Source organism: Rhinoderma darwinii, chromosome 13 (assembly GCF_050947455.1).
Source record: "Rhinoderma darwinii isolate aRhiDar2 chromosome 13, aRhiDar2.hap1, whole genome shotgun sequence".
Taxonomy (NCBI): domain Eukaryota; kingdom Metazoa; phylum Chordata; class Amphibia; order Anura; family Rhinodermatidae; genus Rhinoderma; species Rhinoderma darwinii.
In genome coordinates this window covers 26172458-26196209 of record NC_134699.1, presented here as the reverse complement: position 1 = coordinate 26196209, position 23752 = coordinate 26172458, and the positions used below count along the sequence as shown (strand labels likewise).

Here is a 23752-nt window from a genome sequence, read left to right as displayed (position 1 = left end):
GTGTAAGAAAAAAAATAACTTAAGCGATAAAATATGAGTCAAAGAACTGTACAACAAGCAAACGTTATAAACGTACCACATCATAAATCTGATCAAGCAGCAGATACTGTATATGACATTACTGGATCAGTAATCCCGTCAGTTGAGGACTTACTATAGAGGCATTGATTGTACTAGATGACCGTATGTAATTCAACGGGATAATAGTCACAGACGTGATATTACAAGTATTTAATGAACACATACAAATACTTAGGTATCAACTTTCCAAAGTGCAATGTACAGCTTTTTCAAAATATTTGTTTTATATACTTATATATATATGTACCACACCACACTTTATTAGGTTTACTTTCTACAGTATAATATGTATAAGTTATTCAATCATCAAATATAGTATATCACTTCTATAACATCTGCTAGTCACAAAACATAGAAATACAAAGAATGAAAGTACATTTGAACTCAATAGTAGAAAATCATAAAAATAATTGTGTGTGTGTGTATATATATATATATATACACATGTATGTATATATATATATATATATATATACATATATATATATATATATACATACACACATACACATACATACATACATACACGCACTGACAACTTGATAATTAGCTCATAGTGACCCATCACTTCTATCAATCTGGTCCAAATAACAGGCAAACCTATTGGTTCATAGAAAATATTTAAAAAAACTACAGAATTATTTTCCCTGTTACTCTCCAGTTGTAAATGTGCACATTAAAGAGAATACTGAAGGCTGGCATATTGTGGACATGGCAATGCTTCTCGTTAATGAACCGGGACAATGGTCGTTATCAGACCTCGTGCTAGTAGTGCAGCTGCATCTTAATACATTTGACTATTGCTGTAGTCGTGAAGGGTTATTCCTTAAAGTAGCTCTAGGAAATATTCCTGAATCTGGAGAAAAATGGAAAATGAAATAATGGCTTTAACCAATTTTTTTTTTATTGAAGTCATTAGGGAAGAAATACCATCAAAATGCCATGGATAGGCACGCTGCTGGCCAAAAAACCTGCGTAACTGTTTTCTAAGCCCACATTGACTAACACGTAACATTTGGCAACTTTGGTAAAAAGCGGCTGTGGCCAAACTGCCTCAAAAATACTAAATATGAATGAGGCCTCAACAAAAAGAAGGATAAAAATAAATAAGACTAGGTGTTTTATAGCTTCCTAACAAAGTGCCGGACCATGAATGCCTATGGGTGGGAAGGCGGCTGCAAGAATAGAGCTCACAACGCAGATGTCGACAGGGCCAATCTTTACGGTTTCAAAGCTTCGTGGACCTGTACACCCTTTGTTTGCCTGGCATAACTAAATAAACCCTTAAAAAGCCTGAATAATTCACAGGATAATTATTATGATAAAGCCAGTATCTAGTGCTACCCTGTGTCCCCTGCTCCCCATCCTGTCGCAGGTTAAAAGAAAAAAACCCTGAGTTGAGCCGGCCATAAGGTACTTTTACACGGCCGGACGTGGGCTATGTAAACGGGGGCAGATCAATGAGATCGGCTCGTTGATCGGCGCTCGTTTGATCTCTTCACAAGGAACTAGTATGGGGATGAGCGCTCGCTACTGTGATCGCTCGTCCCTATACATTATCACGTCGGCAGCATGTCTCCATTTACACAGGGAGATGTGCTGCCGACAACGATTTTAGCTGCAGTATTTTAAACGATACGACCAGCAGATGATCGAGCATTTGGTAGTTCATCTGCTGATCGCTGCCCTGTTTACCCAGAAAAATTATAGGGAACGAGTGTTCTGTGAACGCTCGTTTGCCGATAATTGGTTGGTGTAAAAGGGCATTTAGACATCAGATTTTTCGTCGTCGATTTTGACACTGATTGAATTGATCCATAAGAGACACCCGTGTAGTTAATCTCCCTACAGATTATACTGTACATGGCTCATAAAAAAAAGTGGTTATACATACTCGGGCGGACACTAGAAAATGTTTTGTTTCAGTCCTGGCAGGAAAGTAAGGATTGTGAAAAAATATTTAGAAATGTTTTATGTTTAAATAAATCAGACTTCTAAGGATTTTTCTTATTAATATTAGTGTATCCATGTAAAACAAAATAACTGTGAACATATAAAAGCTAAGACAAAACAGCTAAAATACATGTGCATTGTGGTGCGCGCAAACAGACATTTCTAGCACTAAAAAGGCAGCGATCATTTCTATTAAAGGGATTTTCCAGTTTTCTGTAAATAAAAGCATTATCGCTGTATAAATGAAAATCTCTGTAACTTTCTCATATGCTGTATTTCAATACTTCACCATTTTCAAGTTATTGGTTTGCAGTCAGTGAATGAGAACACTAGGCAGCAAACCGTTACATCAGATAAAACGTGGATACAATTGTATCCATGAGCTAAATACATCAGCAGCATCAGTCTAGAGCTCAAAGAACACGGAATAGACCAGATACAATTGTATCTACTTGCCAGTTGGGAGCAGGACTACATATTTAGTTTGCTGGCTCTAAATGTAAACAAGTATTTCCATTCACTGACAGCAAATAAATATCTTAAAAATGGTGAGAAATGGAGACAAACTGTATATTAGAATGTTGTAGAACTTTTTATTTATACAACAATTAAGCTTTATTTACATACAACCGGAAAACTACTTTTTTTTAACTTGTCATCCACATTACACTTGGTCTCAGAGGGAGACGATCACTCCTTTAAAGGGGAAATCCAGTCAAACTGATGTTCTGATGTCATCGCATTAGTAAAGACTATGATCTTGGACCACCACTGGTTTCGGAAGGTATTTATAGAGCACACAGACCCCATTACCACTATTTAGAGATCTTCGTGCCAAAGGGGTCTACACACTCTATATTGCCCTTTCATTATGGAATATAGATCTGGACCGAAATCACAGACTTTGCCAGTCTGATCTTCTGACGTATATCTATGAAGTTTAGGCATCTATAAGAAACCCAAACGAATACTAAATAGCCCCTGAAGGGTCAATCCGTTAGCACGTCACTTGTATCAATGGCCTCTCGTCTAGTCAGGAATTACTTGCTATGACCTATCTCTGAGCGCTTCTGACTTGTGGCGAGGTGGCACAATGCTAATCTCATCGTTTCTTCATGGGCCATTTAGTTCACAGAAGTTATAGCATCTTATAGATTTCCTTCTTCTGCTGACAAATCCTCTCTAAGTCGAGGGTCATGGCTTCTAGAAATAAGGATTTAACAAAATCAAAACAACAACACAGTGCATGTCTTTAATATGTTTGTTCACAGTTTTTAGGTAAATGCGCAGGTGCCATTATGGATTGGATAGCTGGAGAGCCACAAGTTGGAGACCACTGCTCTACTGCATATAGAAAGTCCTCTTCACCTAGACTCGAACAGAACAGATGTGTAACCTTTTATAGACACCAAGAACCAAGACACCATCATGGTTCTTCAAGCGTCACATAATAAAATTCTACTAAATCCAACAACAATATCATAGTAACACTGAGGGTCCCACAGCTATGGAACGCCAAGTCTCTGGGTCTCGAACAGGATGCAGATCATCCAACTAGGTCTAAGACCCGATCCATCTCTTCATAGGGATTGGTCAACTAATTTGGTTGATAAAACAGCATATTTTCTGTAGCTTCTCCACCTTGGGGAGTTAGCAACATTTAGTTCTATATACACAGATCATCCCAATAGCCACTTTGTCACGATGTTCAAACCCCAAGACAGTGGCATTACTATGGAGGGTGGAAAGGTTCAATGTGTACTGGGTTCTGGTGCTTGGGGACACCCATTTTTCCCCTTTGCCACATAAGACGATAGTACTACTATACATATCATGCTTGAAGGGTTCAACAGTCTTAGGCCGAATTCAGACGAACGTGGGGAAACTCGGACGTGAAAACCAGCAAAAGACACATTTCAAAACTCATCCTCAACGTGGAAGAAGCTACAAAAAAATTAGTCAAGAGAAACCAAACATTAACATTTATTCCAAGTGTAATATTCTATTTCTACATAATACAATCTGCAGTAGTCTGAGCATTTTAAGGTCCCCCCAAAATAGGCCAACTGAGTATTATATGATGTCCTCATGTTATTCATCCATGTCAGTTCTGGATGAAGAGTTCTATTTCAGTGCTATGGTGTGCGGAAAGTTGTCAGAATATTTGATACCGTCGGGCCATAATGGAAATTGCATAGTATACCACACAGTGACTCTCCCGGCAAGAGAAGACTCAGTGGAAGAGTCCATAATATCTTTACCTATTCCCTGAAATTTATGTAAACCAATCCACTGAACATATACTATATATATATATATATATAAAAATCGTCTCTTTCTGCATTTTTAACAATTTCCCACAAAGCATACTCCTTTGATGGTCTCCAGGGCTAGACACACCACGTGCTATGTTCAAGAGACACATTGTCATAAAGCAATTTTAAAGTCCTTCATCATTGTATGTTGGGGGAGATGGCTTCAGGATGCTTTGAGGATCACTCTCCACAAGGGGGCGCCAAGCTACTTCACCAGTTAAGAGAAGATCTTCTCCGTTTAGTGAATCCAGATATTGAACCTTAAAATAGAAGGGTGAAAATGAAATATATAAGTTAAAGAATTAGATGTATGTTTTTTTCATTATCTGCAATACAAATGATAAATATGCATATGGAATACTAGTTCTTTATGTATTTCCCTTTGTGTATTAATATAGCAAAATGTATATGCTATATGGAGCATAGATGAGAAAGGACAAACTGAAGGAACTACTGTATATAAATTAGATTTAAGAAAAAAAAATAGGAAAAAAAAGGTTTTCCGCAAGAGATACACAGATTCAACAATGAATGACCATACAAAAAAAATCTAAAATCACCATCCGCATCAATGGCCACACATATAACTGCCACTAGTAAAGCTAGTTAGGATATAGACATTGATGTAGATGGTGATTTCTAGGCACACAATATCTCGGTGACAACACTGAATTTGAGAAAATGAGAACAATAAATATTAACGTTTGTAGGTATTCAGGCTGATATATTAGGGAGCGGCATTATCTGCTGCTTTTATGTTAACTCTCAGACTGGTTGACCTCACGTCTCCCTGCATCCACCAGTTAGTTCGGCTTCTCTATACAAAGAATGTCCTGCTGTGGTGCATTATTGGAGGCGTAGCGTTTATACTATAACTGGAGATGGGGAAAAATTACCCACAATGCAGTGCACTATAGTCAGCATATGTTTCCATCTAAGCTATTATAGTGGTGTCCGTCAACACAGTGTTGACGGTTTCCAAGTGGCAACCAGTAGAATTTTGAATGCATGTCTGTATGGAGATGGAGGGGACATAACGAATGTAGATAAATAAGCAAAGGGTCGTATTTGTAAAATTGCTCAACGTTAGAAGTAGACAAACTGTAAAATGGCAGAGAAAATTGGAAAATATTAGATGTGTTGTATTGAGAAAAAAATACAATATGTTGTTTCCAAGTAATATTTTTGGATGGTTATTCGTGTATATCATCAAGGTAGAAAATGATGGAGAATCACCGACTGATTTGAGAGGTTTGATGATTTTATTAAAAAGTATATGAGTGTTGTGTTACTTGTCTCTTTGGAAAGAAGCTTGCAGCTAATGTCACATCTCCGTGACTCTGAGCAACTTGTTTTCCATCCACCAGCCGTCCACTTGGCAAATATCACATCGTTGGGCATTTCCCTACTCACGTCTCCTCCAGATCATATTTATCTTTCAAGAGATCTAAGCGTTTCCAGGGAGCACAGGAGAAGTGGTGTGACATGTAAACTCATATTTTCAGTAACTCGAATTTGTACTCGGCTCAAATTGTTAGTATTAACGGATTCAAAATGCTTTATGCCCAAGTTGAGCTGCCAGGTCAATATATTTCCATGTATGCAGTACTATCCGAATTTATTCAGCCATTTCAGCACGTAGTAACGCAAATATCATTATGAAACATAACACGTGTGAGGTACCTCATCAGATGTCCTCCTTAGAATGTGTGGACATCTAAAAATATGCCCACAAATGGTAAACCAGTGGGCACGATCTACACAGCATAGGGTTTGCACACTTTTAGTGCCTACTCACTGAACAGGTCATATAGGTGGTGTGGCGAGGAGATCTTTGCCTATCTGCATCGCTTAGAGAGCACACGGTCATCTTGATTGGCCAAGAGCCAGGCAGTGATACATATTGTACTTACAAGACCCGTAGAGTGAGTAGGTGGTAGAAGTGTGCGTCAACCAAAAGGTGATTAATGGGGTTCTCCTACTTGTTGGAAGGGTCCCTTGACAATATGCTGATCAGAAAGTGTCACCCTGCTGGGACCCCCAGAAATCATCTGTAATCTGTGGGGAAACCGTGCACTAAGTGTTTCATTTCCCTGCAGCACCACCTCAGGTGAAATTAAGCATTACACAGTATCTATTCATATCAATGTGTTGTCTGTGTAATGCAGGAGAGGATAGGTCCTCCAGAGCGAGAGATGCTCTTTATAAATCGCTCTTTACTTTAGCCAAGAGATGAGGATCCTTAACAGCAGACCCCTCTCTATTAACTCAGAATTCCCTAATAGGGTACATTAAAATGGGCTTTCTAAACTGGACAAACCCTTTAAAGAACTGTTTAGCGGGAGCAGTTAGTGCCCAACGGTACATCACAAGATCACCATGGCAGCCCTTGAAGTTTGACTGGCCCGACAGAAGACCAGAGAATTCTCCGGTGAGTCTAGGCTCTGACACAATAATGGACCCCAAAAGGTCCAGCAAGACAAACCCATGTGGAGCTTGGGCTCTAGGCTCTATTCCTACGAGTTCATTCACAAATAATCTAGTTAATCCTATTAATAATATGTCCCGTGTGTAGCGATGACAACAAAGTTTACACTGGTATTTAACTGGACGTGCACATGATCAGTATAAATGGGAGATGGGTCCCCAAAATCTTTTCTTCTGGTGGTCTCAGGGAACCCTCGTCTGACATGACAGACAATGCTTGGAGTCTACTATTATGTGAGCTAAACCAATATGCAGCCTATTAAATTTACTAGAAACTAGATATTGGTAATGTATGTTAGTTTCTAGTCTGAGGGGGGCAGACCTTAGAGGCAGCTGAAGTGAATCTATATTCCCCAGGATTGCCCTTCGAGCCCGTTAGCAATTAGCAGTTACAGTAATGACAATGAATTTGGCAATTAGACTTAATTTAGTTTGCGAATGTCACACTCAAAAGGAGTTTGAATTTTTTTGAAAGAAAAATGGAGAAAAACAATAAAATCGTAGAATAGCTCTAGCTTTAAAGAGTAACTGTCATTTCATGAAACTTTTGACATAGGGACGTCAGAAGTTTTGATTGGTTGGGGTCCGGGTGCGGAGACCTTCACCGGTCACGGACATGAAGGGGCTGAAGCAGTGCCCCTGCGGCTGTAATGGTATAACTTCTACTCACCTTGACTCTACTCAGAGAGGTGGCGTTAGCGGAAGACGGGCCCATAGAAGTCTACGAGCCCGTCCTCAGTTAACTGTCTTTCTGAGAACTGCCAAAAGAGCTGATGGGGCATGCGCTCAGCTGAGCGCTTCTGCCCCTTCATTTCAGGGAGTTGCTCAACACCCACGTCCCCCACCGATCAAAACGTTTTTTTAATATTATATATATATATATATATACCTTCACCTTTGGTGTTTACTTTTGAACATTTCATTGGCGTCTTTTCCGCCACAGATATGCACTTAACCCATTATAAAGAAATGATTCTAAATATTCACATACTCTCATTAGAATACCACTATGTGTGTAGCTGGGCAAAGTATGGGCTGGTGGCAACTCTACTGAAATCAACTTTCACCCAACCAACTCAATAACTCATGTCCGCAAGGTGCGCGTGAACTACACTATGTCTCTGGGCTGGTGGAATAACACTGCTTAGCATACATGGAGTGTCTCGAAGGTCTGGGAACTGTTTTCACCATGCTTGGCCTGTATTCAGCCAGCAAAAGCACCAGCTCGCAGAGTGGCAGGAACACGGACCAGCTGAATAAACAATGACATGTTAGAGAGAAAGTAAAAAAAAAAAAAAAATTCAATCTACTCTCAAAATCCTGCCTGTCCCGTACTTGTTAACACGGCTGTTCCAGCCCAATCTCACATAATCCATAATGAATACCTTGTGTTAAGAGAGGGGGGGGGGGGGGGGAAGAATAAAAACTTAGCTTTTTTATTCCTTAATGGATTTACTAAAATGAATTTTAAAAACCTTGTCGAAGAACCAAATGACTAGTGTTCTCCTTGAAGGTGGGGAAGATCTGATGGCCACTTGTCACGACTTTGATTAAAGAGGGTTAACTAGAGTAGCACCTTCAATCTACTAATATATATATATATATATATATATATATATATATATATATATATATATAATGTCAAATATCTCACAGAATATATGAAAGGAGGATGGAGTCATTTGGGAAAGGATTACGTAACTCACAGGTGTTTCTGCAGACCCGTACAGTTTAGTCCATGCAGAAAAAGACATCATTAAAACCAAACCTTAGAAGGACCTACAAAATCCACATGAGACTAAACCCTAAAACATTCTTTGGAATTGAAGGATTATTAAGCATGTCACAGTGGTGTTTATTTCGTTTAACAAGTTTCAGTCTAGCTACAAAGACCATACCACAGAAGACACTGATGTTGGAAATTCGGCTTTGCTCGGCAAGGCTTCGGAGAGGGCAGCGCACAAGCCTCTCCTGCGTCCTCAGCACATCCATATGCTAGCAATAACACACCAGACATTATTAAGAAATGCCCCTAGTGGGTTGTTTACTGCATGCCAACTATATGTGTAATGTGTCTGCACAATAAAACACGCAGAAAGACTTACGATCTATCTAATACACCATTGAGAGCGTGACCAGCTGCTTTGTATTAAAACCTGATAAACAGACTTTACAAATGTCTCTCATTATTAGCTACCAGAATAAGCAGCTGATACGTGCGCCGTCTCGTGCCGAAAGTGAACATATACATCACTTATCCAGAATTCGGCTCAAGACCATTGGAATTGTCATTTGTGAACTATATAAAATTGTATAGAGTGATTAGTACAACTAAAAAATATACAGTATGACATGTAAACAATGCTCAGAGAACAATAATACATCCCTTTAATTCATACTCTATTTTTGGGAGAGATATAAGGAGGTTTTTGGGATTTACCTGTTTGCGCACATATTCAACCATGAGTTCCAATTGTCGGGGATCATCGCACTGCATGTTAAAAAGATTACGCCAAAGGGCGGAAGCCAGAACACGATCATTCGATATAATCCCCTATACAGACAATAAAAGCGTGTGTCAATGTTTACGCACAACTATAGACGCGAGTAACAAGCATGGTAAAAATGACTTTGTATCACTTGAAACATTAAGGGACATATCTAAAATGCGTCATTTTGCTAACAATTTCCTATCAGCAGAAATGAAATTTAGTGTAAATATTGTATCCTCACTTAAAGGGATTGTCCAGGACTAGAAAAAAGGGTCTGCTTTTTTTTTTTTTCGAGAAAAAGTGCAACATCTTGAAAATGGGGCGTAGCTGCCATACCAGACACAGCCTGTGTACAGGAGTGGTGCTGTTTCTGGGGGAGAAAAAAAAAATCTATGCAAGGGTCATGTTGGATTTTAAATAATCTTAGCCAGATAGTGGATAAGGAACCATCCCATTTCATTTTTACATTTTCAGACTGTTAAATACATAAAAAGGAAAATATTTTTTTATCTCCCAATACCAAAAACTGTCTGTGATCCCATCAATGATGATATACTCTCCTTTTCTTTTTGATATATTTAGTTAGCTATGGGACCCATATCATACCTCGTCATATCCAAAGATTGACGCATAAAATATTTCTGTTAAAGCTCTCATTGTGTTCTTCATGGTCACGGAATCAATCTGAAAAAAAAAAGTTAAGATGTAGGACTTAATTTCCTAAGTTAGCTTTATAGCAGTCAGAGCTCTGTTTTTCAGATACAGAACTCCAAGTCCCCTGTAAAGACATAGATTTAAAGGACAACATCGCGGCTGCCGAACCTCCCACCACTAGGGGGAGGTTTGGATTTCACTGCTTATTTTATATACTTGAACTCAATAATAACACAGTATGCAGTGAGCTCCCTCTAGTGTTCTGCTGTTCATCTGTTATTCCTCCTAGAAATGTATGAATAAAATGAGAACAGGGTGTTACTATTCCTTTTGTCAAAGAGGCGTGTCCCTATACAATCTGATACTGTGACCACTGATTGGACAGGGTCAGTCTGTAGGGACACACCCCCAACTGGTAACACCCAGTTGTCAATTTATTCATACATTTCTAGGAGGAATAACAGAGGAACAGCACAACGTAGAGTTCTAAGAAAAGATGCTCTAGAATTGTTATTTCATGGGGAATGTAATTATTTACTCAAATAGACATGTCAGGAGAGGTGACAGGTTCTCTTTAAGCAATGTCTATTGTTACATTTAAATCCAACATCTGTATTAATGCAAGCGCACACGATGTATTAAGTGTCTTTGGAAGCTTACGGTTTACAGAAAAATTATAGAGAAATAGTCCACTGTTTGCCATGTTTTAGGTAAATAATTTTTTTCCATGTCCCTGGCCTTTTCTGTAATACGCTCGACTAAAAAAGCATCAGCCATTCTTGGATTCTGGTCAAGCTGCCGTCTTCAAGACTGACTGTGTCAATGACAGCAGCCAGAGCACGGAGTTGTTGGATGCGCTAGCCTGCACAAGTGAGGTCAGCATAGCCAAGCATAGACCAAGTCCTTTATTAAATTAGAGAACGTTTAATGACATTTTCTTCATCAATAGGACCTTGTGCCATTTTTATAGAAGGTTATTTTGGCTACCGCTATTGAGTTCAGTAAATTACATGGATAATCTACTTTTTCAACCATTTATTGTATTTCCCTACAGGATAAAAAAAAAAAAAAAAAAAAAAGGGAAAAATATAGTTTTAGGCTGGAATTGTGACATTCAAATTTGGGCTTTTCTGTCAAAGTGATGGTAAAAAGATATTCAGTCATTTCATTGTGAAAGCCAAGACACTTCAGCCTCGTTCCAAGAGCACTTTGCTTGCGTTTTGGGTTTACAACAAAGTTTATTTTCTCTTTAATGTTGTAGTGACTTGAAATTCTATAGTGACGACTTGCTTTTTCCCTTACTCATGTATATTTTGTTGATCCACCTAAATTGTCTGTCTCGTCAAGTAAAGTGAAGACAAGCTGGAGTCTTCTGAACGTTTTATTTATTGCTTATAGATTCACTACAAAACTTATGGCAAAATCGCACCACATCGTCGTAAATACTCCAGATTCTTGATTAGTTAATAGAACGGACTTTCCCAAATTCTGTCCGCCTTAAGGAACAGAATCCCCGTATTCCCTGCATATGACTGTAGGCATTTCAAGAAGGCACATCGATTGATAAGAACATGGGTATAATACTTTAGATCTGTCCAAAAGTTATTACTGAAGTATCTTATTACTTAACCCCTAGCTGCACCACTCAGTAACTATACGTGGTCACGGGCGGTTACTTTCCGAACGAGGACGTATAGTTACTGAGTCGTTTCCGATGCACACTGTCGGCGACAGTGTGCACCGGGAAGGAGGAGGTCAGCTGTCTCCGACAGCTGACACTCCGCTCTTGCCGGCCAGGTGTCATTTGCCACTGAATTTGGCAATTAAACCCTTAAATGGGGTTTCTAGCACATTGGCAGATCCTGCTCTGAAATTGCAGAGTTTGCTGATGGTTCGTATGGCAACCGGAGGCCAAACAATGGCCTCTGGGTCTGCCATGTATGCAAGCCTATCAGGACCAGCCTCCGGCTGGTTCTGATAGGCTTCCTGTCACAATGACAGGAAGTCACTGTGTCGTTCCCAATGCACACTGTCGGTGACAGTGTGCATCGGGAACTGGGAGGTCAGCTGTCCCCGACAGCTGACTCTCCAATGTTGCCGATCAGTGGCTCATCGCCGCTGATTTTGGCAATTAACCCCTTAAATGCGGCGATCGATTGCGATTGTCGCATTTAGGTGGTTTGTAGCACATCAGCAGCCCCCATGCAATCGTGGGGGTTGCCATGACAGCCGGAGGCCAGACAAAGGCCTCTGGGTCTGCCATGTATGGAAGCCTATGAGGACCAGCCTCTGGATGGTCCTCATAGGCTTGCTGTCAGAGGGACTATGACGTCACACTGACAGTTGTAATACATTACACTACCTAGGTAGTGTAATGTATTATAACAGCGATCAGAGCTACAGGTAAAAAAAAGAAAGTGTAAAAAGTAAAAAAAAAAGTTAATAAAAATGTTTTATAAAAGTGTAAACATAAAAGTTGTTTTTTTCCTAGAAGTCTTTTACTATAGGAAAAAATTGAAATCGTTAAAGAAAAAGTACACATATTTGGTATCGCCGCATTCGTAACGACCCAAACTGTAATGTTATTTTTCCCCACACGGTGAACACCGCAAAAAAAATAGAAGAAAAACTACGCCAACATCGCTATTTTTTGGTCACCACCCCTCCCAAGATATAGAATAAAGAGTGATCAAAAGGTCGCATGTACCCCAAAATAGTACCAATAAAAACTAACACCCGTCCTGCAAAAAATAAGCCCTTACACGGCTGTTTTTGACTGAAAAATAAAAAAAAGTTATGGCTTTCAGAATATGGTGACACAGAAAATAAATTATTTTATAAAAATGTGATTTTATTGTGCAAACGCTGCAAAACATAAAAAACCAACTATATACATATGGTATCGCCGTAATCATACCGACTTGCAGAATAAAGTATAACGTAATTTATTGCCCACGGTGCACGCCATAAGAAATAAAGAATTTAAAAAGGCCAAAATCGCTGTGTTTTTTGGTCACCTTAGCTCTAAAAATTTTTTAATAAAAAGTGGTAATCAAGAAGTTGTATGTACCATAAAATGGTACCAATAAAAGCTACAACTCATCCTGCCAAAATTAAGCCCTCACACCGCTCAATAGACTAAAAAATAAAAATGGTATGCCTCTCAGAATGTGACGATACAAAACAATTTTTTTATTTTTTAACAAAGTCTTTGCTTTGTAAAAGTAGTAAAATCTAAAAAAAAACAACATAAATTTGGTATCACCGTAATCGTATTGAGCCGCAGAATAAAGATAAGCTCTCGTTTTTACTTCACGGTGAAAGACGTAAAAACAAAACCCAAAAAACAATGGAAGGATCACAGTTTTTTCCAATTTCAGACTGCAAAGAATTTTTTTTCAGTTTTCCAGTACATTATATGGTACTATAAATGTTGTCAATAGAAACTACAACTCCTCCCGCAAGAAATAAGCCTTCACACCGCTCTATTGACGGAAAAATAAAAACGTTATGGCTCTTGGAAGGCGAGGAGTGAAAAACTAAAATGAAAAAGTGAAAAAGGATCAGTCCAGTGAGGGTTAATTAATTTAGAATAAAAAAACATTTATTACCACATATGGGGTATTGCCGTACTCGGGAGAAATTGCTTTACTAATGTTGGGGTGCTTTTTCGCTTTTATCCGTTGTGAAAATTAAAAAATTAAAAATTTTAGTGGACAAAAATGTTGATATTAATTTTCACGGGCTAATTCTACTAAATTGTACAAAAAACCTGTCTTGTCTAAATGCGAACTATAGCCCTAGAACAATTCCCTGGGGGGTTTAGTTTCCAAAATGGGGTCACTTTTGGGGGTTTCCACTGTTTTGGTCCCTCCAGGGCATTGCAAACGCGACATGGCACCGAAAACCATTCAAGCAAAATCTTAAACTTTGCGGGGCGAGCTGTAGTTTTCACCGATACCATTTTGGGGTACATGCAACTTTTTATTCATTTTTTTTTGGAGCGCTAAGGTGACCAAAAAACAGCAATTTGCATGTTTTATATATATATATATATATATATATATATATATATATATATATATATATATTTATTGATTTTTACGCGTTCACCGAGCCAGTTAAACAACGCTATATTGTGATAGATCAGACTTTTACGGATGTGGCGATATCAGTTATGTTAAAAAAAATGGGAAAAGTTTTTTTTTTACTTTTAATATAATTTTTTTTTCTAACATTATAAAAAAACGTTAACAGTATTTTTTTTACTTAGTTTTTTTTAAATTAGTCCCCCTATGGGACTTGAACCAGCGATCATTGGATCGCTTGCATGATATACTGCAATACTAATGTATTGCAGTATATCAGGATACGGACAGTCTCCTTTGAAGCCCTGCCAGAGGCAGAGCTTCGAAGGTGTACAAAGATGGCAGACCTGTGGACCTTCATTAGGCCCCCAGGCTGCCATGTCAACCATAGTCACCGGCCGATCCCGTCGCGGTAGGGGACGTGATGGCGTGTTTGACGGGGCGCACCTCTGATTCTAACAATTTAAATGCCGCGGTTGTGATTGACTGCGACATTTAAGGTGTTAAACGGGCGGAATCAAAGTAATCTTTGATTCCGCCCGTTGCAGCGAGGGGTCTGCTGTATAACACTGCTGTCACCCGCTGAGTATGGATCGCGCTCAGCCTCTCCATACTTCCCCTTAACGACTGCCACGTACAAGTACGCGGTATGTTGTTAAGGGGTTAAAGACCTCTGCTTGTTGTTACACAATAGGAACAATCATTGTTTACTTCCAGTGGATATAATTCTGTCCATGGTCATGTGATGGACACACAGGTGCACAGCTCGTTACAGTATGTGTATCAGAGCGGAGTCTTCAAATGATCCCAGCACCTATGTGTCCATCACATGACCATGGACAAAACTGTATCCACTGGAAATAAACAATGTTTGTTGCTACCGAATGACAACAAGCAGAGATCTTGAAAACCGTGAGAAATTAATACAGAAAGTATGTTGTAAAATGTTAAAACTTTTAACTATAGGAATATTATTAATATGTTGAAAGTGAACAATCCCTTTAAATATAGTGGTGAGAGAATACACTGCGGCGAGTACAGCAAGGATATGTCACAGCATCGGAATCAATTGTGCATTAATTTAATCCAGGTACAAAGACCAGGTCTGTATTAAAAAAAGACAGAGGTCTTTTGTGTTTTTACTCAAAACACTCTCTAAAAAGATGGAAAATATATATATTATAAACTAAAGAAACAATTTCTGAAAGGTGGTAATGGTCTGAAAAACAAAAGTTCAAAACGCAGGTCTCAGCTGTAGTGGCGCCTTCTCTTGCCCCCATGAGAACTCTTTGTAGGCTGTTCTGAGCCAATTTCGTCTTAGAATGCAGACATATTTTGGAAGCCCTTCTATCTAGAGACACTCAAGAGCAGGTCGGCAGAGCGGAGGTCTGAGATGCAGACCTCGACTGGGCTGTCATCCAAACAGGGCCTTCAAAAACAGCGGGGGGCTTCTCTGCTACTGATGACTAGCAGAGTGTCAATCACAAAAGAGACGACTTATTCTATCCCGCTCGCTGAGAAAAAAATCCTCCCCTCCAACACACACTTTCTTGACAAAAAAAATAAAAAATACATAAAAAAATTTAAACATTATAGTCGTATTGGGAAGGAAAGCTAAATAATGAAGTCATTTTTTTTGTAGGTCACCCAAATGCCTTTCAATACATCTGGCTCCAACGGAGGGAGGGGGGGGGGATCATTTCTTACCTTTTTCTCCACTCACGCACTTTAGTCTCTTATGTGACTGTACACAGACCCCACTCCACACCTTATAAATATAACAACTTTCAATATAGATGTGTGTATATTACAATGGCATGCGATTTACATTTTTTTATTTGGTATCAACATCTTGTAAATCAGGTTTTCTTTATTATTACAAAAAAATATGAACAGGAATCCGGGCTTTATTAAACACTTTTTTTTTTTTTCACTCCATCCTGTAAAACTGCTGAATCAGCAAGGTGTATAAGGGGGTCATTAAAGGTTTGTGCCTAATTATTTTTTTTTGGTCTTTTGTGACTTTAAAAAAAATTTAAAAAAAATAAAGAAAGGTGAAAACGCATTTGTGCAAAGTCCAGCTTTGTATCAAAATATTATCCATCTCCTTCCAATTTGCCATTTTTAAAGTCCAAAAACAACAGCATACGGCATTTCTGATGTCCTTTAAACCCTTCCCACCGCAGCCATTTTTATGATTTTCATTTTTTTTTTTTGGTTGATAAAGCCGTATGATGGCTTGATTTTTGCGGGACGAGTTTTATTTTTCCACGCACCATTTATTGTACCATAAAATGTAGTGGGAAACAAAAAAATGCGCTCCCTCCATTGTTTTTCCAGGTTTTGGTTTTGCGGCATTCACCGCGCAATAAAAACGACATGTTAACTTTATTCTGCGGGTCAATATGATACCAAACTTAGAGTTTTTTAATGTTTTACTACTTTTGCAAGGAAATTTTTATTTTTAAACTCCTTAAAAATACAGGTCAATTTGAGTTTTTTTATTTAAGTTTCTTCCTCCAACCATCCAAATGCCATAACTTTTTTATTTATTTGTCGACATAGCCATTTGAGGGCTTGTTTTTTGCGGGACAAGTTGTAGTTTTTCAAGGGACCATTTATCGTACTGCCTAATGTACTAGGAAGCTGAAAGAAAATCTGTGCGGGTGAAATGGGCAAAGGACAGCGATGACACCATTTTTGGGGGGTTTTGTTTTTACAACGTCCATCAGGTGGTAAAAATGACATTCACCTTATTCTACAGGTTGATACGATTGCGGCAATAACAAAATTATATATTTTGTTTTATGTTTTACAACAAAAAATAAAACTAATTGCTGAAAAAAAAAAAATATAAAATAAAATAAAAAGATTTTGTGTCGCCATATTCTGAGCCATAACTTTTTTTTATTTTTCCATCAATTTAGCGGTGTGTGGGCTCCAATACGTCGGCAAACATCTGCCCATTCATTTGAATGGGTTTGCCGACGTACTGTGCCGACGTACTGTGCCGACGACCTGTCATTTACGCGTCGTCGTTTGACAGCTGTCAAACGACGACGCATAAAATAACTGCCTCGGCAAAGAAGTGCAGGACAGTTCTTTGGACGTAATTTGAGCCATTTTTAATTGAATTCAATGAGGAACAGCTGAAATGTTCGGCCGTCATAGACACCTCGCAAAATGCGAGGACGAGCAATTACGTCTGAAATTACGGAGCTGTTTTCTCCTGAAAACAGCTCCGTAATTTCAGGCGTAATGGACGATATCGTGTGCACAATACCCTAACAGTGACGGCCTGTGAGTGCAATGTCCTCTTCATGGTCTACATAGGCACGGCTGCTTGTCCATATGAGCCATGGTGCCTATGTAAACCATGAAGTGCCCCTTGATTGTGCTGATCAACAGGGGTGCCCCTTGAAGTGCCCCTTGATTGTGCCCCTTGATTGTGCTGATCGGCAGGGGTCCTGGAGATCAGAACCCTGTTGATCAAATACTTATGGTATATCCTAAGGATAGGTTGTCAATGTGAATAGTTCAGAGAACCCATTAAATCATAGTTTAACCTGCACCAGTAGATTTTTAGACCGGCTGTGAAATTTACATGCCATAGGAAAGAGAGGGGGCAGAAAGAAAAAAAAAAAAAAGGAGTAACTGCGGAACAGTACCAATCCTAGCTATATGCCATTCAGTCTGTGGAAAGATTAAATACACCCCCATATGGGTACGGCAATGGGAGCCATCAGGGGTTGTCACCTATAGAAATCCAGAATTTGTTAGACCAAGGTTAACATAAAATATGATAAGATCTCACAGAAGAAGATGGCAACTCACGGACTTATGTCTCCAAGTATTTTATAAGAATAGCGCCTGAAAGTAGTTAAAATTTTGGAAATACAGCCGACCATAGAATCGGCAGAGCAGCAATGACTGGAGAACGACCCACGTTCTGTTCATGTAAGTGGTTTCATGAAAGAAGTCCAGCAACATAGAATTAACCCCCCTCCCCCAACACACAGAAAAAAGACACAGTGCTATAAAAATATATCACATTTTCAATGAAACTTCAGAAGAGGGAAGACGAAAAACACACAGTTTTACCCTTCAGTGACTTCGCATCTGCGGGAGAACCGAGCTCTCTAATCATACTCATGCTGCTATGGGCAATGGATTGTGTCACGGCGGTATGGATTTCCTTCCTTTTGGTAATATATAATATCTGGCCAAGACTGTAAAACAGAAGCACTTTATATAGCTTACTTCCTGTGGGTTGTATAGATTTGTTACAAGCGAAGATATATGGTGAAGGCGAGACACAGCCATGCTTTGTAGTTCTAAAGAAGCCTTGGCCACCTCTCAACTTTTTCCAAGTACGTTTGAGGATTTCGAGTGGTCTGAATACACACATAACATAAATGCATTATATATATTAATTCACACATCACACACTTGTGTCCATATTTATTACCCAAACTGCTTTCATTGGCATAAGATCGGTGACCACTCCAGCATATAGCACAAAACAATAAAAACCCTATACAGAAAAACGCCACTAATCCAGAACTCAGCGGTCAAGAATACTGCATCCAACAAAAATAGTCCCGGTGACAGAGGAGGAAAATTCCCAGTAGTCCATCTGATCTAATAAAAGGAATGGTGTAAAGGTACAGCACGGCCGATTCTCTTTTCTCTTGAATAAAGGTTTACACAGACAACATTGGAATTAGATAATTGGCATATCCTATTACTAATAGTGGGCCGAACAACCAGAAAATAATGCATATGGCCATTTTAAAGGGATTGTACAACATTAGAAACACATAGCTGCTTTCATCCAAAAACAGTGCCACAACTGTCCACAGGTTGCATGTGGTATTGCAGCTCAGCCCCATTCACTTTTTTTTTTTCACCAGATACAGCCCATGGACAGGTGCGGCGCTGATTCTGGAAGGACGCAGTCATGTTTATCTAATCATGTGCAACCCCTTTAAAGAAAACCTGTCATCTCTTCAAACATGCCAATTTTATAAAATAATTGTATTTCCCATGAAATAACAATGCTGGAGCATACTTTCTTAAAATTCTGTGTTGTACCATTCCTCTGTTATTCCTACTAGAATTTTTTTAATAAATGGACAACTGGGTGTTACCATTCCACGTGCCACAGAGGCGTGTCCCTACACAGTATGAGACTGTTAGCACTGATTGGACAGTCCATCTGTGTAGGGACACCCCCCCCAACTGGCAATACCCAGTTGTCAATTTATTCATACATTTCTAGGAGGAATAACAGAGGACCAGCACAACGTAGAGCTCTAAGGAAAGATGCTCTAGAATTGTTATTTTATGTGGAATACAATTATTTACTAAAACAGACATGTCAGGAGAGGCAACAGGTCCTCTTTAAAGGACGAGTGTCGCGGGAAAAAATTTTTTTATATCAATTTGCTTTTAGTGTTTTATTTAAAAAAAATTTAGTTTTTATTTGTGCGTTTGTGTTTTACTTTTTTTTATTTTTTCACTTTTTCTTGCCTATAGGGGCTGCCATTTTTTTTCCATCTCTAAATGTGTCGATTAACGACACATACAGACATGGAATACGGCACATACAGCCCCATAGTGAATGCGAATGTGGCCCGTTCCATCCACTATGCTGTACGCCGTCTGTGTGGGAACGGCGCATGCGCCGCTCCCACACAGTCCAAATTGAAGGTCTTCGGCCGAGCGACGTATGGCGCCATTTTCTTGTGGACCAGAAGCCGCGGCCGGACAGTAAGATTACTACTTCCGGACTTGTGCACTTGGAGCGGAGGGAGCGGCGGCGGCAGGAGCAGGTAAGTTAGGTCTGTGTATGTACGTGTTTTACTGTGTGTTTACTACTGTATGTAAACCTACTACACTGTGTTAGCTCAAAAAATGGCGACACACAGTGTAGGAGGTTTGACCGTTCAATCCCCTCCTTTCTCCTGGCACTAGCCAGGATAAAGGAGGGGGGATTCTGTGAGCTCACTAGAGCGAGTGAGTTTTCTCAAATTTTGCAGCACAAAGCAATGTGGTTGCTTTACCACATGCCAATGCTGCAATTTTGGGAATTGCTCCATCTGGTGACCAGCACTGGGAAATGTTATAAATTAGAATCTAAATTTATAATATTTCCTGACTCGTGAAAAAATTAAAAAAATTAGAACAATGTTTAATCACTTATACACTAACTGGTTAACTAAAAAAAAAAAAAAAAAAAAAAATTTTTTTCTAGTGACACATTACCTTTAAGTCCTAATAAAAGCAGTCTAAGGCTTCGTTCGCACATCCGTCAGGGCTCTATTCGGATGTCATGTCGGAGCTTTCCGTCAGAATGGAGCCCTGACTGAAACAAACGAAAACCATAGCTTTCCATTTCCATCACCATTGAGTTCAATGGGGACGGATCCGGTGCCAATGGTTTCCGTCATTTTGATGGCATCAAGTTGACTACGGTATTCATTCCGTCAAAAAAAACAACAAAAACACACTCTGAAACGCCTAATCAATAAATTTACCATACCCAAATTACACCGGTTATATCCATAGACCTAATTTGATGCTAATAGACAAATATAGTATATATATTTTTTCCCATTGGGAAAGTCGAATGAATAAAAGATACAGACCACGATCCAGATGACTCTCAGACAGGCATACCGAATGAGGTGTGTACTATGACATCGTCTTAGTTTTTTGGGGCTGCTACTATGACACTGTTTTTTAAAGTAAATGTCCGTCCTTGAACAACATTTTTATTTTCAATCTAAATAATAGGGGTAAAATAGTGTTCTGTATAATTTCTTAATAAGGTTAGAGTTCCGTTTCTCTGATACAGAGATATGATAATCTTTTGCATGGACCGTTATATGATATTCTGGCTACCTGCAGCCACCACTAGGGGGAGTTTCAGAGCTTACTGCATACAATGAACTCAATAATAAAAAACAGTATGAAGTGCAGTAAGCTCCCCCTAGTGGTGGCTATAAGAACTCTATGCAGGAGATTTGAAGCAGATTAAGAAAAATAAGAGCTTCTACCATTATAAAGATATATTAGGAAATCAAGCAGTACAAAACGTTGCACCCAAGAATGCCATTAGTGTGTTAAAGATGGACATTTAATACACGGCCATGGTATAAATAATAATTGTGAAGGATGTGATGTGCTTTGAGAAGACAAGGCTTGCAGTGAAGAGTCGGGATTTTTTTTTCTAAGTATATAAAATACATTCTGGTAACGCAAAGGGGTTAATAATAAAAATTGAGGCTCAAAGCATTCTGCGACAATTCCATGAATTATAGCCGTTAAAGAACTATTTTTTCTACTATAACAAGCCAGTAATTAAACAAGGTATATAAAGCCATCCATTTTCCAGCGTATAAAAGCAGCAAGTGGATGGTTGGTGTTTGTAGGCTGTAAACACCTGCCTAAAGAATCACGGTGCCACTTACATCTGGTTATTACAATATTTAATAAGGCTTGATAAACTAACAGAGACACATTAGAAGGTTCATAGTATGATTACAATTCATCTGATGGTTCAATTATATTTTATAGCGCTCACAAACAATGAGGTCACGTCTGGCCAATGGGAGCGAGCTGTTCCATGCGAGTCACGGGACATGTTTTTTCTCAGTGGAATACATTGTAAATTAGGATTACTTGGCTTTAATAAGGCAGACCCGGTTACATGTAGCACACTCCATAAATTACCTCTCCGTTTTTAAATAAACAAACTCCGCGACTTACGATATATTTGCTACGCTCTTTTTATGGCATAGTAAAATTGTTACCCTGAGAATTGCTTAACACTTATTACAAAACTTACATCAGGCAAATGTAAAGAGGCAAGAAAAATAAACTCTGGCTCCATTAATTGAAGTACTTCACTCTATATACCTGAACCAAAAACCAAATCTTTTTCAAAAATTTTTTTTATGGGGTTTAACCCTTGCATTATTGTACTACAACACATACATGTTGCTTAAAAAATAAAGTACAATTTAAATATGTATGTATGAGTGTGTATGTATATATATATATATATATATATATATATATATATATATATATATATATATATATATATATATATATAAAAAATGGAAAGCAGCAGCACTCACAGTCAAAAAAAAATTAGGAATGGTTGCCAAGCAAGTAGTCCTGATCCATGGACTGTATAATATAGAAAAAGAAAGTCCTGCAGCACCTCCAATAGGGCACCTCTTGATAAATTTGTCGCATATCCCACCAACATAAATGAATTTAAGACTGAGGCCTTATTCACACGAACGTGTTAAACGTCCGTGCTCCGCGCGTGATTTTCACGTGCGGTGCACGGACCTATGTTAATGAATTGGGCCGTTCAGACTGTCAGTGAATTTCACGCAGCGTATGAGCGCTGCGTAAAACTCACGACATGTCCTATATTTGGCCGTGTTTCGCGCAGCACGCACCCATTGAAGTCAATGGGTGCGTGAAAACCGCGCTCGGGACACGGAAGCACATCCCGGTGCCGCGCGTGATGCGCGCTACAGTAGTAAAATGAATGAATGAAAACAGAAAAGCACCAGAGTGTCAACATGATGCCGGCTGCGCGAAAATCACGCAGCCACGTACCATATGCTGATGCGACACGGACCTTTTGCGTGCGCAAAACGGACACGTCCGCGTGAATAAGGCCTAAGGATAAATTCAGGCGGGCGTTGTGCATCTCTGACGTGAAAAACGGGCGTTTCTCACGACCGAGGTTCATAGGTGCTGTGCAGGATGCGATATCACGCATCCCCCATAGACTAGAAGTCTATGGAGGGATGCGTGAAGCGTGAAAAATAGGACATGTCCTTTTTTCTCACAGACCCTTCACACGGTCCGTTGAAATAACAGCCGTGTGAACGGCCACATTGAATTACAAAGGTCCGTGGGATGGCCGTTGTTTCAACGACCGTCACATGGACGTTGAACACGTTCGTGTGAATACGGCCTTAGAGTGTGAAAAGTCAGTCTTCCTATATTCCCCCTATTGTAGATATTGGAGGCGCACACACCTTCTTTAAGTATTGGGGGCATCCCTGCTCGAACGAGGGGGTGAGATCGATATAAGTATCGATCTCACCCGTTTAACCCCTCAGATGCGGTGCTCAATAGCGTGCACTGCATCTGAGTGGTTTTGGAGAGAGGGAGGGAGCTCCCTCTCTCATCCCACCGACACCCGCCGATAAGATCGCCGAGTGTCTGTGTCTCCGATGGCAGCCGGGGGCCTAATAAAGGCCCCAGGTCTGCCTGTAATGAATGCCTGCTAGATCATGCTGGAGGCATGACCTAGCAGATGCCTGTCCGTTTTACACAGACAGGCAGTAATACACTGCAATACAGAAGTATTGCAGTGTATCATAAAAGAGATCGGATATATAAAATAAAGCAAAAAATTTACACATATTTTGTATCGCCGCGTCCGTAACAACCCCGACTATAAATCTATTACATTATTTAACCTGCACAGTGAACGCTGTAAAAAATAAAATAAAAAAACAATGGAAAAATTGCTGTTTTCTGTGAATCCTGCCTTGAAAAAAATGTGATAAAAAGTTATCAAAAAGTTGCATCTACTCCAAAATTGTACCAATAAAAACTACAAGTCGTCCCACAAAAAAAAGCC

General features: G+C 39.3%; 1 protein-coding gene across 3 annotated transcripts in view; it reads right to left on the bottom strand.

Moving 5' to 3' along the window:
- Positions 1-3272: 3272 nt before the first annotated feature.
- Positions 3273-23752, bottom strand: part of UQCC1 (ubiquinol-cytochrome c reductase complex assembly factor 1) — a 57190-nt gene continuing 36710 nt past the window's right edge. For all 3 annotated transcript variants that reach the window (XM_075845062.1, XM_075845061.1, XM_075845063.1), the window contains exons 8-10: positions 9935-10012; positions 9277-9390; positions 3273-4609 (exon numbers count right to left, since the gene is read on the bottom strand). In XM_075845062.1, the coding sequence (XP_075701177.1) occupies positions 4475-4609; positions 9277-9390; positions 9935-10012 (327 nt within the window). In that variant the 3' untranslated portion in view covers positions 3273-4474. The remainder of the gene's footprint in view (positions 4610-9276; positions 9391-9934; positions 10013-23752) is intronic.